The 19,788-nt window shown below is 47.8% G+C and overlaps 1 protein-coding gene across 3 annotated transcripts in view; it reads left to right on the top strand.

Moving 5' to 3' along the window:
* The window catches only part of FRAS1 (Fraser extracellular matrix complex subunit 1), a 110,665-nt gene that overhangs the window by 75,577 nt on the left and 15,300 nt on the right, over window positions 1-19,788 (top strand). For all 3 annotated transcript variants that reach the window (XM_042026872.1, XM_042026871.1, XM_042026873.1), the window contains exons 29-48: window positions 2,360-2,513; window positions 4,279-4,457; window positions 5,767-5,883; window positions 7,817-7,931; window positions 8,384-8,521; window positions 8,711-8,743; window positions 9,384-9,515; window positions 9,777-9,902; window positions 10,282-10,529; window positions 11,713-11,861; window positions 12,098-12,260; window positions 12,971-13,106; window positions 13,437-13,633; window positions 13,971-14,124; window positions 14,494-14,757; window positions 14,868-15,056; window positions 15,476-15,595; window positions 16,016-16,195; window positions 18,027-18,151; window positions 18,715-18,855. In XM_042026872.1, the coding sequence (XP_041882806.1) occupies window positions 2,360-2,513; window positions 4,279-4,457; window positions 5,767-5,883; window positions 7,817-7,931; window positions 8,384-8,521; window positions 8,711-8,743; window positions 9,384-9,515; window positions 9,777-9,902; window positions 10,282-10,529; window positions 11,713-11,861; window positions 12,098-12,260; window positions 12,971-13,106; window positions 13,437-13,633; window positions 13,971-14,124; window positions 14,494-14,757; window positions 14,868-15,056; window positions 15,476-15,595; window positions 16,016-16,195; window positions 18,027-18,151; window positions 18,715-18,855 (3,060 nt within the window). The remainder of the gene's footprint in view (window positions 1-2,359; window positions 2,514-4,278; window positions 4,458-5,766; window positions 5,884-7,816; window positions 7,932-8,383; window positions 8,522-8,710; window positions 8,744-9,383; window positions 9,516-9,776; window positions 9,903-10,281; window positions 10,530-11,712; window positions 11,862-12,097; window positions 12,261-12,970; window positions 13,107-13,436; window positions 13,634-13,970; window positions 14,125-14,493; window positions 14,758-14,867; window positions 15,057-15,475; window positions 15,596-16,015; window positions 16,196-18,026; window positions 18,152-18,714; window positions 18,856-19,788) is intronic.

Below are 19,788 nucleotides of genomic sequence, written 5' to 3'. Positions count from 1 at the left end.
GGAGAAGTACCACTCTGTCCCTGAGGTGTCACTAATGCTGAGTTACCGACAGGAGAAAGTAGTGGATTGATTGGGTTTTGGAGGTGACCCGAATTTTTGGTTTGCAACAGCTGAAGTTGTGCAGCTTTGACGATTTAAAGTCCGTAGTTATTTGATGAAAGGTAATAAACTGTAACAAAACAGAAGGAGAAAGAGCTGAAAATGTCTTCATCCCTTATTAATGTGAAAGAGTAACAAAAAGTAGAGCTGTCATTAGAGCTGTCAGTAGGGAAGGCCACAGTTGGCAGTCTTTTATGTAGAGATCTGACACAGTGCCTTCGAGTTCTGCCCCTTGGAAAGGAGTTAGGAGGAGATGACGTTGCCCCTCTTTCGTCCTCTCTGCTGTGTTAGATGTCTTTCACAGCACCTTGGGCAAGAAAATTTGAAGGGAGCTTTGCGAGCACTCAGTGCCTCTGTGGAGTTCAGCACAAGAGGCACTGATCCCTTTTGGACCCTGCAGGTTCTCCTAAAGCTACAGTAGTAATTAATGTTAATTAGTGCCACGACTCACACAGCAGTCTGGGGATGAAAAAGGGATTGCTTTCAAGTGCTGTCATTACACTCCTGGAATAAGAGGAGCCCTGCCTGTGGTTTCTTCACCCGGATTGCTTCGATGGCCCTAAGGAGCCTGAATAGGATCAGAAGGAGTGTGAAAATGCTTGGACACCACTCTGTGTTGTTTGTAACACCTTTTTTTTTTTCACCACTCTTGATTAAGCAGGTTCTTGTAAATGCCAGTGAGGGTGAATTGCTGAGAGTAGTTTCTTTTATTATCCTGTTTTGTGCTTCCTTGTGTCTCCGTATCATTCCACGTTTCTCTGTGCAGCACTTGACTACAGAGAAGAAGGGAGGTGGTGACAGAGGTGAGAGCAGAGCAGCTTTTAGGGCTTTTTCCAGTCCCTTTGGTTGCTAATGGCTGCTTTTCCCATGCAGGCCCTTTGCTGGAACTGTTGCAGTATGAACAGAGACATGGAAGCCTGTCTTTTCTGAGAGGCCAGGGGGAACACAGAAAAAAGGGCAAAAGATGCTTATTTTAGGGCCACCCCAGACCTCTAGAGATCCAGCTAAAAGAGGTCTCCAAGGTATTTGCAAGGCAGATGACCCTGCCCTACCTGGGAGCAGGTAGCTGACGCACGGACCGGGGAGTTTGTGAGCTTCCCTGGGCTGTCTGAAAACACTTTTCCTGGGCTGGGAATTCATTCATGTTAAATGTAATTTTAAAATAGATTACCAAGCAAAAAGGGTTGTCTCATGAGTCTGTTCTTATTAACAAGCAGCATCAAAGCCATGTGGGAATGGTATTACAACGTGCTGGATGGGTTTGATGTGGCCAGTGAAGGAACATTCAGTCATTTAGTGACCTAAAAGCTGAAGGTTTCCATGTTTGTAACAAAGCCACAGTGTAAGTGGAGTACAAATTAGGTGGGTGCACAGCAGACATGTCAAAAAGGAGGTGGGAAATCATCCTTTAATGTGATTCCTTTCCACAAATATCTTTTTAGCTCTCTCCCCTGTCTCTGTGACAGAGATCCAGAAGAACACAGCAATGGGTCATTTATCAGTTTGGGGACTGATTATGCAGAGTAGTAAATGAGGAGGAAGGTGATCCCTTAGATGGAGTAGTCAGGATTTTGACTGATCACACAGGTCAAGGTGACCTGCAGCCACAGCCAGTTTCTAGGTGAATGTGCAGAAATCCAGCAAAGAAGTCCCATTTACAGCAGCTGGGGTTATAAGAAAGAACCATGGCATAGAAGAGGTCACAGGGATTTTGGTGACCTGTCCAACAGAGCAAATTAGAGCCAAAGAGGGCTGATGTAATCCTTGAATGCCAGAGTAGTGTTGCTGAAATCAATGGAAACTGTAGTGAAACCACTACTGCAATCCAGTCCTGACAACCACATTTCAGGAAGCTTAAATTAATATTGGATAAATATTCATTTGAAAGAAAAAAAAAGCCACAGGAATAGTTTGAAGGTTAGGAAACCCACCAAATAGCAAAAGGCTGGTGGATGCTCAGAGAGAATGAGGATGGTGGTAAAAGACTAAATTTTGGAGGGAGACTCAGGTCAGGAAGGTTTAGGGTCAGCAGCAGGAAATTAGAAATTAGAGGACAAGATCAGTCCTACAGGCTGGGAATTGGGCCTGAGGGATACAGATGAAGGATCCACAACCATTTCTTCAAGCAGACAACCAGGATGGAATGCATAAGAAATCCCAGAATACTCTCCTTGATCCTTTTCTCTTGAAAGTCTGTTTCCATCAGAGCAGCATTGCTGACGTTCCTGTCAGCCTTTTCCTGCTGTCCCCCTGCCTGCAGAGCAACAGGAGCCCTCGGCTGGTGACCAACTCCATGGTCTGGGTGCCCCAGGGAGGCATGCTCCAGATCTCCAAGACAATCCTGCACGCCGAGCTGCCCGGTGCCCGGGACTCCGACATCACCTACACCATCACCAAGGACCAGCCCAGACACGGTAAATCCCTCTGGAGCTCTGCTGGCAAAGAGCAGCACCCTTCCATGGTGTGTTGTGCACAACCAGTAGCATTTGGGGGAATATTTCCTTAGAATGGCACGCTGGGTAAGTGCTGCTAACCTCATCTTTTTCCACTTCTAACGGGCATACAAAATAACAAAGCACTTTTGCCCTTCCTGATCATCTGTGTTTCTCCAGTGGTAGTGGAATCCTGGCGTATTTACAGCCCTGAGAGAGCAGAATCTTACTGCCAAAAGATAATCCTCCACAGTGAAGGTCTAGTTTGTGGAGCACAGAGTAATATCTACCTCTACAAACTGCTGAGGAAATGTTTGCCTTGAAGAGTTCCCTACATTCCGTGATGTTTGATTTAATTTGTCCCAGAGGAAGGGGTTGCCAGGAGAAACAGGAATATTTGGTGATGTTTGGATCTGTAGCTAATTAGTGTCCCCAAATTCCTTTTGAGAGGTTCTGAGCTCAGCTCTCAGAGCAGTGACTTTCACCAGCAACCCCGTGCTTAGGGAGGATCTTCTGGGCACAGGGTAAGGGGGAGTGTGGAGGGTTCTGGGATTTGAGACTGAGCGATAAATGGAGAAAAATGGGATGAAAAAGAGAAGGTGTCATGTGGAGGGAAAGGAAATATGGAAGAAGAGAAAAATGGTTTTTTCCTACTCAGCATCACTATTTTCTTCATGAAAACCGTGTCTTCGAATAACATATTTTGCACTTCTAAGAAATGACACCGCATTTAATTTGCTGTGCTGGAGAAAATTAGAGGATCCCTCTAGCAACATCCATGCTTTTTTTTTCCTTTTGCTGTGAGGACAGGCTGGTTTCCATAACAGATGCCAGCACCTGATGGAAACAGAGATTATGTGAGTTTTGCAGTTTAGAAGAGAAGTAATTAATTTGTATTCCCCCTTTAGTTTTCTGCAGATGAAGGTCTGTCTTCTCGTTTTTAATAAGCATTTACATGAAAACAGGAATTTTTCCCTGAGGAGCTTGTCTCCTGCTGCCTAACCCTAACTAAAATTTATAATCCTGCGTTTGTATCACCATAATTATCTCTACTGTGATTAATTGCAGTAATATAAACAGGTTTGTAGCTGCAGGTGAGGAAGAAGCAGCAGAAGTCAATGATCTCCAAAATTTTATCTAAAATACTGTTTTGCAGAAAGGGAGGGAAAAAATAAGAGAGAGAGAAATGTGGAGAATTGGTCCTGAATCCAGGAGGGCTTATCTGCCTAACTTAGTCTGTGACTAATGGGAAAGATAATCCTACCTGTAGAAAAGATATAATTTGATTTTTAGCTTTTTAGGGGAACTCCCATGAGCAAAACTGTAAGATTTGGAGTGTAATTAGGGCACCGATAAAGGAATTTTAGCCCAGAGTTCAATGATCGGATGGAAGTGTGATATTTCATCTTGCTGAATTACTCTTTTTGTTGCTCCAGCTTTTCAAGGGTGGTTTGGGGAAATGAAATGGGAGAACTTATGATGGATGTTTCACATAACAGAATGATTAATTACCAGTCAGCAGAATTATCAACCCGTTTAATGGAATTAATTAACAAGATTTCCCAATGTCGCTGGGATGTCTCAAGGTCTGCTGATGGCTTTTGGGAACTCTGCTGGTATTTCTGTCACTTAACACTGCATGGAAAAAAGCTCTGGCTGGGTAGGCATTTGCCTTGGCTGCTCCTTAGTCGGTGCAAAGGCACCTCTTGCTCCCTGTGTTCTTCCAAGTTCCTCTTTGCTTTCCCAGGGGAAGTGGTGCTGCTGGTCCCGATGCCAGCAGACGGCCCGGCAGACTCCTGGCAGCTTTTACCTGATGGAAGAGCAGCCTCACCCACCACCTCCTTCACCCAGCAGGACATCAGTGATGGCATCGTGTGGTACAGGCACTCGGGAGCTGAAGTAGAGAGTGACTCCTTCCAATTCCAGGTATTCCTCATCACGTTCCTGGAAAGATCACGTGGCAGTTCTCTGGGGTTTCTCCACTTGTGTCTTGTGATTCCGGGTTTTAAAAACGACACAAACATGTGTGTAAATACATACTGGCAAATACACCATCCCCTCATAAAACCCATAATATTTACACCAAGTGAAAAACGTTGCAAGTGCCTTTTTAAAAATGGTGTGTTTTGCGAGCCCCAGAGGCACACAACCCTTGGTTTCTAAGCTAATAATTTAATTTTGGCTTCAGAGCCCTTTGTCTTGCAAACAGACCAAAAGGTAGAAATACTCCCCAGCAGCTGGGAAACTAAAATAAATCCCCACTCCCCGCAGGTTTAAGAGCTGTAAAATTCCTCAGACAGGTCCTTGCTGTTTGCTGGGAGGGTTTCACAGCCTCCTGTAACTAAGCCTACGTGAACACTAACATGCAGTGTTTGTTACATCTGGTTTACAAGGCAGAAGCAATTACTGTAGCACCGGAGAGGCAATTAAGGTAATTTCTAAAGTAATTAACATAAGTGATAATGAGGAATTTGTGAGCGTCAGTGGTGAACAAGCTAATCTTTGGCTTAATTGCTGCATTCCTCTTACAGACTATGCATTTTGCATGAGTTGAGTGTTTGGGTTTACCATCTCGGAGCAGCAGCAATAATTGTACAGAGAACTAAGAAAGGGAGCTGGGAATACCTGGTCTCATCAGGAGACCATGGCACACCCCTGTCCAAGCCTCGAACCTTGGGCTGGGACATTTCAGGGCCAACATGTTGTTTTCATCAGTGTTAGGGCAGAGCAGGTGGCGCAGCAAATGGCTAAAATGACATCATTCCTTTCATCAGAACTTGCATTTTAATGCATTTTCTAGAAATGAGGCTTCATGAAGTCCATTCCTGCTCACAAAGTGCTCTCTGGAGTTCCAGAGCACGCTGCCATCCCTACAAAGAGTTAAAGCCATAACTGAGTCTATCCAAGAAGGGAGCTGTATTTCTTTGGGTGTTTACTTCACCCCAGGACTGCTGGGAACATTTGCAGGTTCACTTCTACGGAATGGTTCTGGTCCTCTGAATTTTTACCGATTTCATATCATTTGCTTTACATGTCTTTACTGCAGGCTTGCAATTAGGAGTTGACTGAATTTTTTGGTGCTAGAGTGGAAAATATATGGAAATATTTACGAGTCTGTGAAACACAAGTGCAGCCCATCCTGAAAGCTGTTGGGATTGCAGGGAGTCACTGCCAAGGGAACATCTGAAACTGGTCTAGAAATCACTGATCCATTCACATGATCTTTCCTCCCCAGGTGTCCAGCTCTGCCAGTCCACAAACCAGCTTGGAAAGCCACGTGTTCAACGTTGCTGTTCTGCCCCAGACACCCAAAGCCCCTCAGCTTTCCCTCGGCTCCTCTTTGCACATGGCTGTAAGTGATAACACCACACAGATGGCTGGAGTAGGAACGGGGAAAAAAGACAGGTCAGAAGAGTAAGTGGGGTGGGGGGGTGCAGAAAATACCCATGAAAAGTCAAAGAACTCAGTATGAAAAGTGATGAACATACAGACTGGAAAGGAGAAGGGGAGAGAGAAGCAAAATCAACATTTTATGGAATTCTTACCCTTTCCTGAGAAGCCAGGAGGAGTGGCAAGAGAGAAAAACTGTGGGTTAGACTGGGTTTTGCCAGTGGTTCCACTGTACACTTGATCCAAACTGTAGCCCACCCACATTAGAAAGTTCCCATGCATCATTCTGACCTCAGGAATGCAGACCATAATGCATGTGGAAAACTTTCAGATACTGGAACTGAATTACCTTTTCTGGCAGCATCAGCTCTGGGAATGACCATTTGGATGAGAGTGGGCTCTCCAAGGTAGTTCCTTCCCCAGCTGTGTTATTTGGAAAGATGATCTTGGGGTTTAAAGTTGGTTTTGTGGGCTCTCAGACTTTGGTGCAAGCCTTCCCTGTGTGTCCCCATCACGTGTGGGTGAAGTCCAGCTGTCCCCTCTAGTTCTCCTGTTCTGCATGCCAGGTGTGGGACCAGGAAAGGCCAAAGGAAGTGATGGGAGAGGGATCGGTGAAAAGCCTGTGGCACAACAGCCTTGTCAAGGTTTAAAATAGTGGCGGCCTTTCCTGGGTGATAATGAAACATGGTCAGGCTGCTACTTGGAGCCGTTTATCTTCCTGCTCCTGACTTTTTGTTGTTGTCATTATTGACAAAATTGATGGGAGAGCTGTCTGGCAGAGCCACACGGCACTGGGTTTTATAGCTAATTACTCCCCACAAAATTCAATAGGGCCGTAAAACACATTTTACCTCGCCACCTGCGAGTCCCACCTTTGGGAGAGACAAATAGGCCTTGGAGGCAGCGAGGAAGAAACATAACCTTAAATCTTTCTGTCAAAAAATTGCACTTCCCTGCCCCAATGTGATTGAGTTCTGTTCATTTGTCTTCAGACTCCTTCAGAATGAGACTTCTAAAGCTGAAAGGAAAGCAGAATACTTTGAGTTTTCCCATCCCTCTAGTCTTGACTTTGACTTGTGCTGCTGAGAAAGGTCAAGGGAAGTTTGGTGACCCTTTGGTTAAAGTGGACACAACATCTGTATTGTTTTTTCTTCGATCAAGTTAACCTGCTTCCCCTGTATTGATAACCTTTCATGTTCCAAAGCGGATTGTTTAAGTGCCCATACCCTTAGCTCATCTTGTTCTCTCCCTGTTTTGCTCAAGATTATGAAATGAGCTGGATGCTTTTCATACCCAGCTGAGCTGTTTGATTTGGTGACTTCTCAGAGCTGTTAATTCTCCAAGATTAAGGTTCATGAACATGTGGAAATTAACTGCTTTTGGGCACTTAGGTCTCTTCAAGCAGCACTGTAATTCCTTTAACGCCCTGCCTGCCTTTAGTTCGTGATAATCTTGTTATGGAAGGACCAGAGCAATTTTAGACAGGTTTAAAACAAAAGGGAGAGCTTTGGTTTTTCTATATTCCAATGGAAAGGGCTGAGTCACCCGCAGGGTTTCTTTTAAAAGAGAATTCAGTCCAGCCACATCAGACTATATGAGAAAACTACACAGACAATGAATTGCATGTTCATCCACAGAGTTCTTGATCGAACTAGATTTTCCTTTCTCTCTTTTCAATTGCTATAAGCCAAAAGAGAAACCCAACCACCTGTGAGTGTGGAGGTTGTGCACCTGCAGGGGAGAGGGGGTCAGGTTTAGGTTTAAAAGCTGGGCCTTTACATTCAAAGACTGTCTTATATTTAACTAGAGCAAAGCAAATTCTCTTTCAATGCATTTTTGGGTGAATCTTCCCGTGTCTCTGGCCTTGATGCTCATGGTCTGATGTGTTTGTTGAGGTGCTGGAGGACCGTGTGACAGTGATTGAGCCCCATCACCTCTCCTTTGTAGACCCGGAGATTCCCAGTGAGAAAATCCTGTACAACGTGACTGTCCCTCTCCTTCCTGGGCAAGGCAAGTGAACCTGTTGCTGCTGCGTTAACTGCCACATTTTCTGAGCACATCTCTTTTTTCCCTCACAGTATCATCCTACGGAAGCACCTCTTGATCCATTTGGCCTCCTTCCTTAGCTTTTAAACACCTTGTTCCCTAACCCCATTTCTTTGGCTTTACTTTAGAGTGTGCTGCAGAGCTCAGGTTTTGCTACTGGCTGCATAATACTCAATGTTGTGTCCTGTGGCTTTCTGCTTCCCACCTCTCCAGTGAGAGGTTACCTGAAGAAACGCCTCAGTGAGCAATCTCCGTTTAATTTCTCGCGTCCCTAGAGCCCATCCCTGATGCAGTTGCATCTGTATAACTTGTTTTGCAACTGGTACGAAGAAGTACCTGGGGAAAGCAAAGGAAGCTGTGGAATCAGATGGAGAAATTAACCCCTCCTGGTAATGCTGGTGTCTCTGCATCCGTAGGTATCGTGGAGCATAGGGACAGGCCTCTGTCCCCAGTCAGGTACTTCACCCAGGCAGACATAAACCATGGCAGGATTGCTTATCGCCCGCCGACCGCCGCTCCTCACCTCAGGGAGATCATGGCCTTCTCCTTCGCAGGTGAGCATCCCAGTGCCCCTTGGAGGGCTGGGACAGCCAGCTGGACTGCTGGTGTTCCTGCTTGGTGAGGAAAGACTCCTGCCAGGTTAAATGTCAGCACTTGTTTTCTCCAAAATCCTCCAAATCCACATCAACACGTGCTCTCCTGTCCTGACCGCAATCACTCTGTGCTTGTGTTTGTCCCCCCAGGTCTCCCAGAGTCCGTGAACTTCCGATTCACAGGTATGTGAACCACTTACTCTTTCCTTGGCCTTTGTTCTGCTGCAGGCACACCTGTGGGCACACAGTAGGAATTTCTGGAAATGCACGTGCCTGGGGAATATTAATTCATCTGAGTCCCAGCAGTGTTTTACAGAAGCTGATCTGCAGCTTGCTAGAGACATCTTCTTCCAGTGGCTGCCTGGAATCAGTCCTAAAAGCCTGATTCATTCCTGTTTTCCCCCAAGTGCGAACAAGGAATTTTACGCCGTCATATTTTTTTAATACAGTGTGGAGACATTTCTGCAATTAAATTGCCACAGATAAGCTGCTTCCTTGTTTAACACATCCTTCTGTTTCCATGTGCTTTCTAGCTTCCACCAGCAAGGAGAAGTCCATGACCTGAGTTAGGAGCACACCTGTGGAAGACAGGATGTGCACATGTACACACACTGAGTTTTAGAAGTTACCTTTGTCTGCTGGAGTTGAGTTAGGGGCAAAGATAAATGCTCTTGGCCGCTGTGAAGTGTGAGTGTATGCATAGACCAAGGTGTTGCCTGGAAAGGTGTGGGCTGGTGATTTTTGTACAGACAGGTGAATTTCCCAGGTGAAGAGTCCCTGCAAACCCATCCCTGCACTCAGGTCTGGTTCTGTCTGTGCCTAGTGTCTGGCGGGGAGCACACGACCCCGGAGATGGTGTTTGTCATCCACCTGCTCTCCGCTGAGCAGCAGCCTCCGGTCTTCCAGATCGCAGCCCCGTTCCTGGAGGTCAGCCAGGGGGGCAGAGCCACCATCGGTGAGTGGGGTGCGTGGGGCAGGGTGTGGGGCTCAGCTCGCTGCCAGAAGGCCCAAGTTCACTCACACAGGGGTCACTTGTGAGCCACTCTAGGAGGGAATTCCCTGATACAGCCTGAACATTATCAGGGGACAAAATATTTCCATGAAACCCACAGCTCTTGGGCGAGGGCAGCTCCGGAATTATTTTACTTGTACTCACTGAATTATGGGGGTTTTTTGGCTCCATTCACACAAGCTATGCTCTCTTTCCCTGGCACAGGGATCCAGTTGGCTGTGAGTGACACAGATACAGCTCCTGAGGGTCTTTTCTTTGAGCTGGTGAAACCTCCCCATCATGGCATTGTGCTCAAGTACAGTGCAGATGTGCAGGAGCTCATGAGAGCAGGTGAGTGGAGTAAGAGTTTCCCTCAGTGCAGGAGAGGAGCCAGCCTGGCTGGTTTAGCTGACCAGGAGGAGACAGATGCCCCTGGCAGATAAGGATACATCCATAGGGAAGCCTTACCTAGCTGTGAGCTCATGAAGCAGCTGGGAAGAAAAGGAGGATTGGTGCCCTCCTTGAGAATCACAAGGAGTCGCTGTGTCCCTGGAACTGGGAAGGCTGCAGCTTTTCCTCTGCCCTGCCAGCTCCTTAATAAATGTCCTCATAACTCACAGGCCTGGCAGGATGGGATTAAATGCCAGTTTAGTACTTGATTAAGGTCACTTGAATTGGATTCCTGCTCTGAACAGAGTGTTTCTGACTTGTGTGCCTCCTCCCTGGGAAGGCGACACCTTCACCTACGAGGACGTCGCTCGGAGCGCTCTGCAGTACGTGCACGATGGGTCAGCAGCAGCAGAGGACAGCATGGAAATCTCTGTCACCGACGGTGTCACCACAGTCACCACGGTGCTGAGGGTGGATGTGTCCCAGCTGGATACCCACGGCCCGCAGCTGGCCCAGGGCTGCTTGTTGGCTGTCACCGTGGCCAGTAAAAGCTCTGTGACTCTCTCCCGACAGCACCTCGCTTACACGGTGGGTTTTCATCTGTTTCTAAACCCAGGGAATGCTGCCAGCCCCCCTTTCCTGATCCCCTACACACCTCTCTGCTGTCAGCATGGATTCTGTGTAGAGAGCTCAAGTTTTGACTGCTGCCAAAAAGGGGATAACAGACTCTTTCATCCCACAGGGATTTAAGGTTATCCCCATTTGACTGTAACAGAGGTGAACTGACATGCTAAACATGAGAACCTAGTTAATCCCAGATTTTTCTATCAAACAGACTTGCTAATAAAGCACATGGATTTGCTAAGTGTTAATCCCTTGAAAATTTCAGCCCCCTCACCCACCTTCCAAAAGCCGGGTTCTTTTTCTGGACAGATTGGAAGGGGGAAGGACTAAGCAACCCCAAGATGCTGCAGTGCTTGGTAGCTTGAGTTGGTCCCAGGGGTTGTGTGCAAGATTTGTCCTGCTGGTGACATTCCCAAGAAAGCTGCTTTTGTCCTTGCAGGTGATTTAGCAACCTGCTGAGGGAGGAGAGATCGCAGTTCAGGTGTGAGGCTGGAGAGACCTGAGCTGAGAGAGGCTGGCTGTCAGAGAGATGACTGGGAACTTTTTTTTCCAAGGCATCAGTCTGGATACAAGTCTGGAATCTGTCCTGTCCTCCTGTTAAGGAGGAAGGCTGACAAGGGAGCTGCTCAGGTTTAATCTGAGTAAGAGGACAGATGGGAAAAGAGGATTTCACTCCTGACCCATATGCTCAGGATATGTTGATTTCTACTTTGGGTCTTATTTTTTAACCACCCAACAAAACTCTTCTAAGAAAGATGACATCTGAGTTGTGATACCGTAGAGGTGATTGTATTAATGTGGTTGAAAAGAGACAAAATCAGCTTTTAGATCAGCGTGAAGTACTTTGAAAATGAAAATACCAGGTTTATTTCTGGGAGACTGTGTTAATGTGATACAAGGGCATAGAGAAAGCCTTTCTGAGATGAGAGAAAATGAAAATACATTTTGTGGTAGATTTTTAAAATGTCAACCCACTTGACTCTCTTCTCATCAGTAGAGCTTCCATTTAATACTCATCTGTGGGTCTCTGACCCAGCTAAGCAGATATAATTCCCTATAAAACACTTATTCCTCCTTCCACTTTTAGTGGAGCAAAGCAATGCCTAATTTTGCCCTGTTTTGATTTGGTTTGTTTCTTCATGTTTAGGACAACAATTCTCCTGACTCAGAGATACGAATCCAGTTGATATCTCTGCCAGCCTATGGAACCCTCCTAAGGATGTCAGGCTCCCACCATGAAGATCTTTCCAAGGTTTATAATTTCACCATGGAAGACATCAACAGCCAGAGGATCAGGTAGCAAAGGGCACTATTCTCCTTCAAGGCATACTAGTTAAAAGCTCAGTGGGCTTTTCCCCAGGGATCTCTGGTCTATTTAGAAGAATTCAGGGAATGAAATGTGAAGGAGGGTTGGGAACTGAGACACCACCTCTCTTCCAAGAGGATTGCACTCACCCCTAACTGCAGGGATGGGATGCATTTGCCTTGGGGGTCAGTGAGACTCCCTGACTCCCTGTGTCCTGATTCCACAGCTACTCCACCACGTTTGAGACCAGCAATCAGCCCGTTACGGACATCTTCCACTTCTCTGTCCTGGATGCTGACAACAACCGGCTGGACAGGCAGATGTTCACCATCACCATCACATCTGCCCCGGCACTGCCCGCACTCCTCGCCTTTGCTGACCACGTCACTGTGAGTGGCTGCCCAGGACACTGGGAACGGGGACAGCAGTGGCTTACATGGGAGCAACTGAACAGTTTTCCTGGACTGGGGGGAAATCACTGGAAAAACCAGGATGTTGGTCATGCAATGCAAAGGGTGAACAAATCACTTGGAGGCCAGAGGAGGCTGACAGTCCATCTGTGTCCCTGAACCTCATCTGTCCTAGTCAGGAGCTGGCTGTCCCTAGGGTGTCTTCTTGATATCAGTGAAGCAAGTCAGACTTATCCCTATCCCTATCCCTATCCCTATCCCTATCCCTATCAGCAGCTTGTGTGTAAGAGTTGAGCAGAAGACAAGTCTGAAGACACCTGGTGCTTTGGACTGACACACAGCATTTCACACTCCTTATCAAAGCCTTTGGAAGTCATCTCCCTCCTTTCCAGCTTTGCATTCCCCCTCCCTTGCCTTCAAAAGGCTCTCCTCAACAAGGAATGCCAGTCTTGCCTTCCAAGAGGTCAGCATGACTCTGCCAGTTCCCTTCCTGTCCTGATAAAGAACTCACAGGCTCCTCTTGGAGGCCAGGCAGTCTTTGTTCTTCCCTTATCACCTCACCTCCCTGCTGAATTCCTCATTAACAGACCTAGGGGAGGATGGGACAGCACTGCAGAGCCCGGGCAAGCCTTCTCCATGGAGGCAGCCTCGTTCAGTAAGGATTTGTGTTGTCTGCTGTTGCTTTCTAGGTGGATGAGGGGGGCAGGGTCCCGCTGCTGGCTCATCACCACTTCACTGCTGATTATGATACTGCTGCCAAGGAGGACCTGAGGGTCACCGTTGTCACTCTGCCTGTGTATGGCTACGTCAAAAACACCAGGACAGGTAAACTGCTTGGCTCTCTTTTCTTCTTCCTGGCTGGTTTGTGCTCCTAACAGGATCACATCTGTCATATCCCATGGAGGGGATCACTTGTGCTGCATCTAAAAGTGCAGTTTCCCCACTGCCTACTCTAAGCATCTTAGATCTTACTTAAGCATCTTAGATGCATCTAAGATGTTGCTTCCACAAGATGTGGAAAGCCAAGCTGTATAAAGGAACATCCCTCCTTCTGCAGCCTTCACAATGTGCCTTTCTTCCCCTCATGCTGCTGGATTTATGTTGAGTTTACCAGCCACTCGAGCATCCTTTCACCAGTGATGTTCTGGTTTGCAGGCGAGAGCTTTGGCCCGCAGAGTGAGTCTGCAGGGACCACAGATACATCCTTTTCCCTTCAAGATGTTCTGGAGAACAGCATTTACTACTTCCAGAGCGTCCATGAAAGCATTGAGCCCACAAGTGATGTTTTCAGCTTCTATGTGAGTGATGGCTTCAGCCAGTCAGAAGTGCAGAGCATCAACATCACAATCCAGGTATGCTGGCTGCCAGAGCCCTCTCCTTTCACACACACTTCTCACGGGCAAGCTCTGCTCCTTCCTTTTTGGTATGTGGGAAGGGGATTAGAGGGAGATTCCTTCCCCTGGCACAGGCACATAATCTACCTGTGATGCCCAAGGACAGTTGTGCACTGTAGCTTCTTCCCCATGGCTTACTGCTCTGGTGCCTCCTCCCTCTTGGAAGCAGCCATGATGCTGGATAGCTTTGGAGGGACATCAGCAGTGGTACTGTCATTTGGGAGCTTGTATTTCATTCAGGTGGGTCTTTTCCCTGCGTTCATTTTCCTTTCTCTGGCTGCGTGCCTTTGTGCAGCGGCAGAACGACGAGCCCCCGAAGATGGTGCTGGAGCCTGTCCGGGTGCAGGAGGGCTCAGCCGTGGTTGTTACCAACGCCTCCCTCAGCCTGCAGGACTTGGACACCCAGAGCAGTGAGCTGGTCATCGTGGTGAGCCAAGGTCCTGAGCATGGTACGTCCTGACAGGCCGGGGGGTGAGGGACAGGGCGTCTTTCTGCGTCGGTGTCTGTCTGTCTTCACTGTGTGCGTGTGTATGAGCCCCTGCTGTGAGAGGGGAGCCTGGCATGTGGGATAAAGCACAATTTGGACCAGGGCTGTGCTTGAGGACAGCCCTGTTCTTGGAGAGTTGTCCCTCGCTCTTTGTGGGATAGGAGAAATGGGGACTGCATGCATTTCCCTGGGAAGTTCCCTGCCGTGTTCCCCCACTCCCTGCAGGCAGGTGGCACCTCTGCAGTGCCAGAGGCAGGCAGGGTGTCAGGCGAAGGCTCTGTCCCCAGCAGGCTGTCTCGTCCCCACTGTTCATCCCTCTGTTGTTTGCCAGGTCAGCTCCGCAGAAGGCAGAGCGCGGCAGAGCCCCCGGAGCAGGGCCAAGTGCTGTCCAGGGGCTCCTCCTTCACCTACCAGGACGTTCTGGATGAGCTGATTGTTTACACTCAGAGCGGCGCCACGGCACAGACTGACGAGTTTGGCTTCTCCCTCACGGACGGGCTCTACACACAGGCAGGGAGGCTGGAATTCTCCATGGAGCTGCCGAGGAAGCAGCCACCCACGGTAGCTGTCAACAGGGACCTGCAGCTCCCAGCTGGTACGGGGACATGGCAAGAGTGGCATTGCTTGGTGCTGCTGGATGATCCAGCCTAAACCATTTGCTTCACTGGGCTGAAGCTGACTGTGGGTTTGCGTTCTCTGGTGCAGGCTCTGCAGCTCCGCTCACAGCTCAGCACCTGAAAGCAGCAGCTGGTCATTCAGGGGACACAACCATCAGATTTGTCCTGAGGAGGGACCCCAGCAGGGGCCAGCTGCAGCTGACCACTGCCAATAGTCCAGTCCAGATCTCTGCCAAAGGACCCCTCAAAAGTTTCACCCAGGCTGATATAAACAAAGGTGAGAGTGCTGGATTTTAGGTAGTCACGGCAAGTGTATAAACCAAGGCTGGTTTAGGTAGTGCTGCGAGGAGCAGGGAGCTGGGCCTGAGGATCCTTATGGGTCCCTTCCAGTTTGAGATATTCCGTGATTCTGTGACCTTTATGAGAGGGGGACGATGAGCTGAAGTAGGGAAGGGAGAAGGAAAGAAGTAAGAGCAGGCTGTTATGTTGGAGCAGAGCCATGTATTATTAAATGTATGTTTAAAAGTCTCTCTCAGCAGGAGAAAAAGAATAAAGAGAGAAAGTAATGAAACCCAAATCCAGGAGTTCTGTCAAGCCTCAAGTGCCGCAGCTGATGGTGCCAGCCTGCTTCCAAACCAAGAATTCAATGCTGCAGCCTGTAATAAAGCATCTCTTTTCTGCTGTCCCTCTCTCCAGGGCACGTGGTGTACAGCCACAGGAAAGGGGATCCTGGCGGAAACTTCCCCTTCACCTTTGATGTGATGGATGCAGATGGCAACAAACTGACAGACCAGGTTTTTTATATCCATGTAATAGGTAAAAAGAAGTGCTGCAGTTATGTTTTCTTTGCTGCACAGCTCAGGCCTGCTCACAGATTCCCATCCCACATGTACTGCAAGGGAAAACGTGGTTCTTGAGATGCAGTTTTGATGTGCTGTCAATTCAAGGGCCTTTGAAGTGAGGGGCATGGGGAGATTTTGCAGATGTAGGGGTTTGTTCTTTGGCTTCTGACAAACTCACTGAAAAGATTGAAAAATTCCCCTTAGTATCTTCATGCTGTTTAGATTGTCTTTAGGACATTATAATGTTACCACCCCTGATTAATGGCAAGGCCCAGAGTTCCTGTTTCAGAGTTACCAAAATGTTTGTGTGTGTGTCGTGTTTTGCTTGAGCACAAGTACCCGAGGGAAGAAGTGTGTCTGTCTCCTAACTCAGCTTTGTGTTTAACCCTTCCAGAGGACAGATTTCCCCCCTCCATCATCACTAACAAAGGGCTGGTGTTGGATGAGAACTCAGCAAAGACAATCACAACCCTCCAGCTCTCAGCCACTGACCAGGACAGCGAGGCCTCCCAGCTCCACTACAAGGTCACTCGGCAGCCACAGCTGGGGCACCTGGAGCACGTGGCCTCTCCAGGTGAGCAGGGCTATGTTGGGCCCTTGGAGCAGCAAGACACTGGAGGTTTTTGAGCCCTAAACATTCACTGCAGGAAAAGCGTGCCCAGAGGCAGCAGCAGCAGCACAGAATTCCATTTCCTGTAAGGAATCAAGTGGCCATTAGCCCAGAGGGTTGCAGAGTAAGGTGAGTGGAGGCAGAGCGGCCCAATAATCCCAGCTGAGGATGTATTCAGCCTCTGGGCGAGTTTATTGCTGCTTCTGCATGACAGGAAAACCTTTGGCCTTTGCTGTGCAGTGCCCCAAAGAATCCATCCCTTAATGCCCATGGAAACAGCCCATCTTGGAGAACAGACAACTTGCTTTCTGTCCCCCTCTTGGCCAGTATGTCCCTTGATCCCTAAACCCCAGCCTCTTTCCCTAGCTGTGCTTTGGAGGGAGGAAGGGAACTGAACTGTCCACTGAGTTTAACAGGAAACAATGCTGGCCTGTGTTGGTTGTGCTGGATAATGAACTCTGGTTGTTCAGGGAGGGGGCTTGGTCAGTCCTGTGGAACTCAGCAAATAATTACCTGCACATGTGATCTGAATTTCTGAGCTGCCTTTTGTGCCTGCTGACACTGTGAGTGTGCTGCCCCTCTCTGATGAATTAATCTAAATCTATGCTGTCACATAATATACTCTTCTGATTTTATTATACTCATCTAAGATTATATTTCTTCTTAGCTGTAGATTTCTCATTAACATGAGAGTAAAGTGGAAATATCTGCTGTGTGTTTTCAAGATGCAGACAGTCCCTGTACAGCTCAGTTTTAGCGTGTGGTTTGCCTCATCTTCTCACCAAAAACGTGTTGAAAGGGCAGGAATAATGAATGAGTTATAATAAGCAAAACCCCCACTGAGAGTAAATTAAAAACTTGCAATATTTTTGTCTAAATTGCAAACTAAACAGTGAATCTTGTACTTTGGAGACTTGAATTAAGGATTTTATTCCTCCTGTTATTTAAAATGTGATGATCATTCTGATTTCTGTGCTTTTTCATGTGTGAGGGACTAAGAAAGATACAGAGTCACAGACCAGGAAGGAGTTGTAATCATGATTTAAATGACCTAAACCTAAGGAGGGAGTACTGAAGTGAGAGAGAACCCAAACCTTTACAGCTAATGAGCTCTGAGGAAATCTTAGCTGATCATTCAATTTTGGCTCATTTATTTAAATCAGATCCTGATGTCTTTTGTAGTGTGGCCAATCCTTGTCACCAGCCATTTAGTGTGATATATTGGTAGCAAACTTCTTGTCAGGGTGTTTGTTGATAACAGCAGTAAAACTGTTGAACACAGCAACGAGATTTAAAAAGCTCAAGTGCTTTTTAAAATGCTTGTCAGGTGCCTTTCTGTGGCGGTGTCACACCTAATGGCCTGTAAAGATGTTGCTATAAATCAGTGCTGAAAAAGGGACTTTGTCTGTTCTAAATGCAGGGGTACACTTGGAAAGCATTTTGGAAAACTGCTGTGAGGCCAGAAGATCTTTAGCTCATCCTCAGTGATGCCATGGTTGGGTTAGTCCTGCCCAGCAGTGACAATCCAAGTGTTACATTGACCATTTTTCTCCCAGCTTCTCTCCCCCTCTGCCCTGGGAGGCCCACTCCCAACAGGATGAGGTTAAAAGAAGCCTGGACTTCTTTCGGAGAAGGAGATTTTTAGGAGGCTCTGTGCCAGCTAAATCCCTGGCTCAGCTGAGGACTCGGAGCAGAACCAGCCAAAACTGAGTCCTTATGGCTAAATATGTCCTGCTTCCTGTATTTTTTCCCTGCCTTTCTGTTGCACATTTGCCCCCTATTGTTCATTTTCCAGGGACAAGAATTAGTTCCTTCAGCCAGGCAGACTTGGCCTCTGGCAGCATCCAGTACCTCCACACCAGTGACACGGAAAAGCACACGGATGCCTTCACCTTTTCTGTGTCTGACGGGACAAACGAGGTCAGTCCCAGCGTGGCTTTTGCCTGAGTAGGAACGTGCTGTGGGCAGAGGGGGCTGCTCTTCCTTCTCCTGCTGTGAGAGTTCCCACATCCCTCAGGGCAGGGAGTGAGCCCTGTGCAGGGAACAGGGAACCACGTGGCCTTGTGGCACTGGCTCACCAAGATCTGAGTGCCTGGTTTTCAGCTGCTTGCCAACTGCTCCTGGAGCTCAGCTTTGATCCAGTGCACTGACAGTGTGGTGATGATAGTCAGGCCCTGGAGAAATGCCTTTTTCCTGCTTTCTGAAAGAGGAAAAGCATAGCTGCACATAGAGGGAGAGGGGGAAAACCGAATGAGAGAGGGAGGGAAAGTGGATGTCCACAAATATCACAGAAAGAGGGAGAGTTAATTAGTGGGGAGGGATAGACAAGGTCGCCTTCACATGATCTGGGCTTAGCTGCTCAGATTTATTCACTAGACAAGGCTGAAATGAAGTGACCAAACTGGGGATCGCTGTGCTCTTGTGATGAAGTCACACTCTTGGAAGGCTGAATTCATCAAGAGAGGCTTTTCCTCCTGTCCCAGGTGAGCCAGATGTTTGACATCACCATAAACCCCGTGGATGACTCCTTACCCATAGTGCAAAGCTTTGGGATGACAGTTCAGGAAGGGGTGAGAAAAACCATCACCGAGTTTGAGCTCAAAGCAACAGATGCTGACACAGAGGTAAGGCAGGACCCCCCCGGCCTCCTCCCTCCCCTCTTCTGCTGCACAGCTGGGCTATCAGGAAAACGGGCTTGTGTTCAAAGACTTATGGCCTTGACACTGAATTTATGACTAGCACGGATGAAAATGGCGTTATTTCCTCTTCTTTCTGGGTCTGGCCAGAGGCTGAGCTGTCTAATGTTGGCTCTGCCTCGCTGCTACCTCCCTGCAGCAAGAGATCTGGCTGCCTAAGCCAAAATCCTGCCCCAAAGGTTTTTGCTGCTTCCGCCCTGGCAGAAGTGCAAGGGACACATTGCCTGGAATGGCTGCAGGGATGGGAGCTGCTCTTGTGTTCATGGAGCTGTCTCAGACCAGCTGAATAGGTAGTTTGGTGGGATGTGCCTTGTTTTGTAGGGAGCCACGTTGGGAGAGGGATAAGGACAGGGCAGGGCTCGGGGCAATCAGGAATGTGCTGGGTTAGCCCCGGCTGGAAACAGTGTGTCGTGGGTTCGGTTTGTAACCGGGCGGAAACACCAATTTAGTGTAGTGGTTTGGTCCAAAATACTCATTACTGTTTATCTGCTGTGAGATAAGAATTAGGAGAAATGCAAAACAGGCACCAAACTTGAAAGAATATGAAGAAGTTTATTAACAGACCTAAAAGAAGAAAAAAATTATACCACCTTCAGAACTCTCCTCCTCCCCCCACCTTCCTCCCTTCTCCCACTGACAATGTGAAAAGACAACCCTTAAGATGTTCAGTCTGTTTACCACTTCCATAATAACCTTGTTCAGTCCATTTAGAAAGAGAAGTCTCTTCTTGCTCATGCTATGAAAACATTATCACAACGAGACAGCCGCCCACTTCCAAATATTGTTCAGTCCATTTAGGAAGAGGAGTCTCTGCCTGCGTGTGAGTCCTTTCCCCCGACTTGCAGCTTTTCCCGCAACTGC

The sequence above is a fragment of the Corvus kubaryi genome, unplaced genomic scaffold, assembly GCF_017639235.1.
Source record: "Corvus kubaryi isolate FWS band 111438036 unplaced genomic scaffold, C.kubaryi_AGA036_p1.0 37292, whole genome shotgun sequence".
Lineage (NCBI taxonomy): Eukaryota > Metazoa > Chordata > Aves > Passeriformes > Corvidae > Corvus > Corvus kubaryi.
This window is presented reverse-complemented; position numbering and strand designations above follow the sequence as displayed.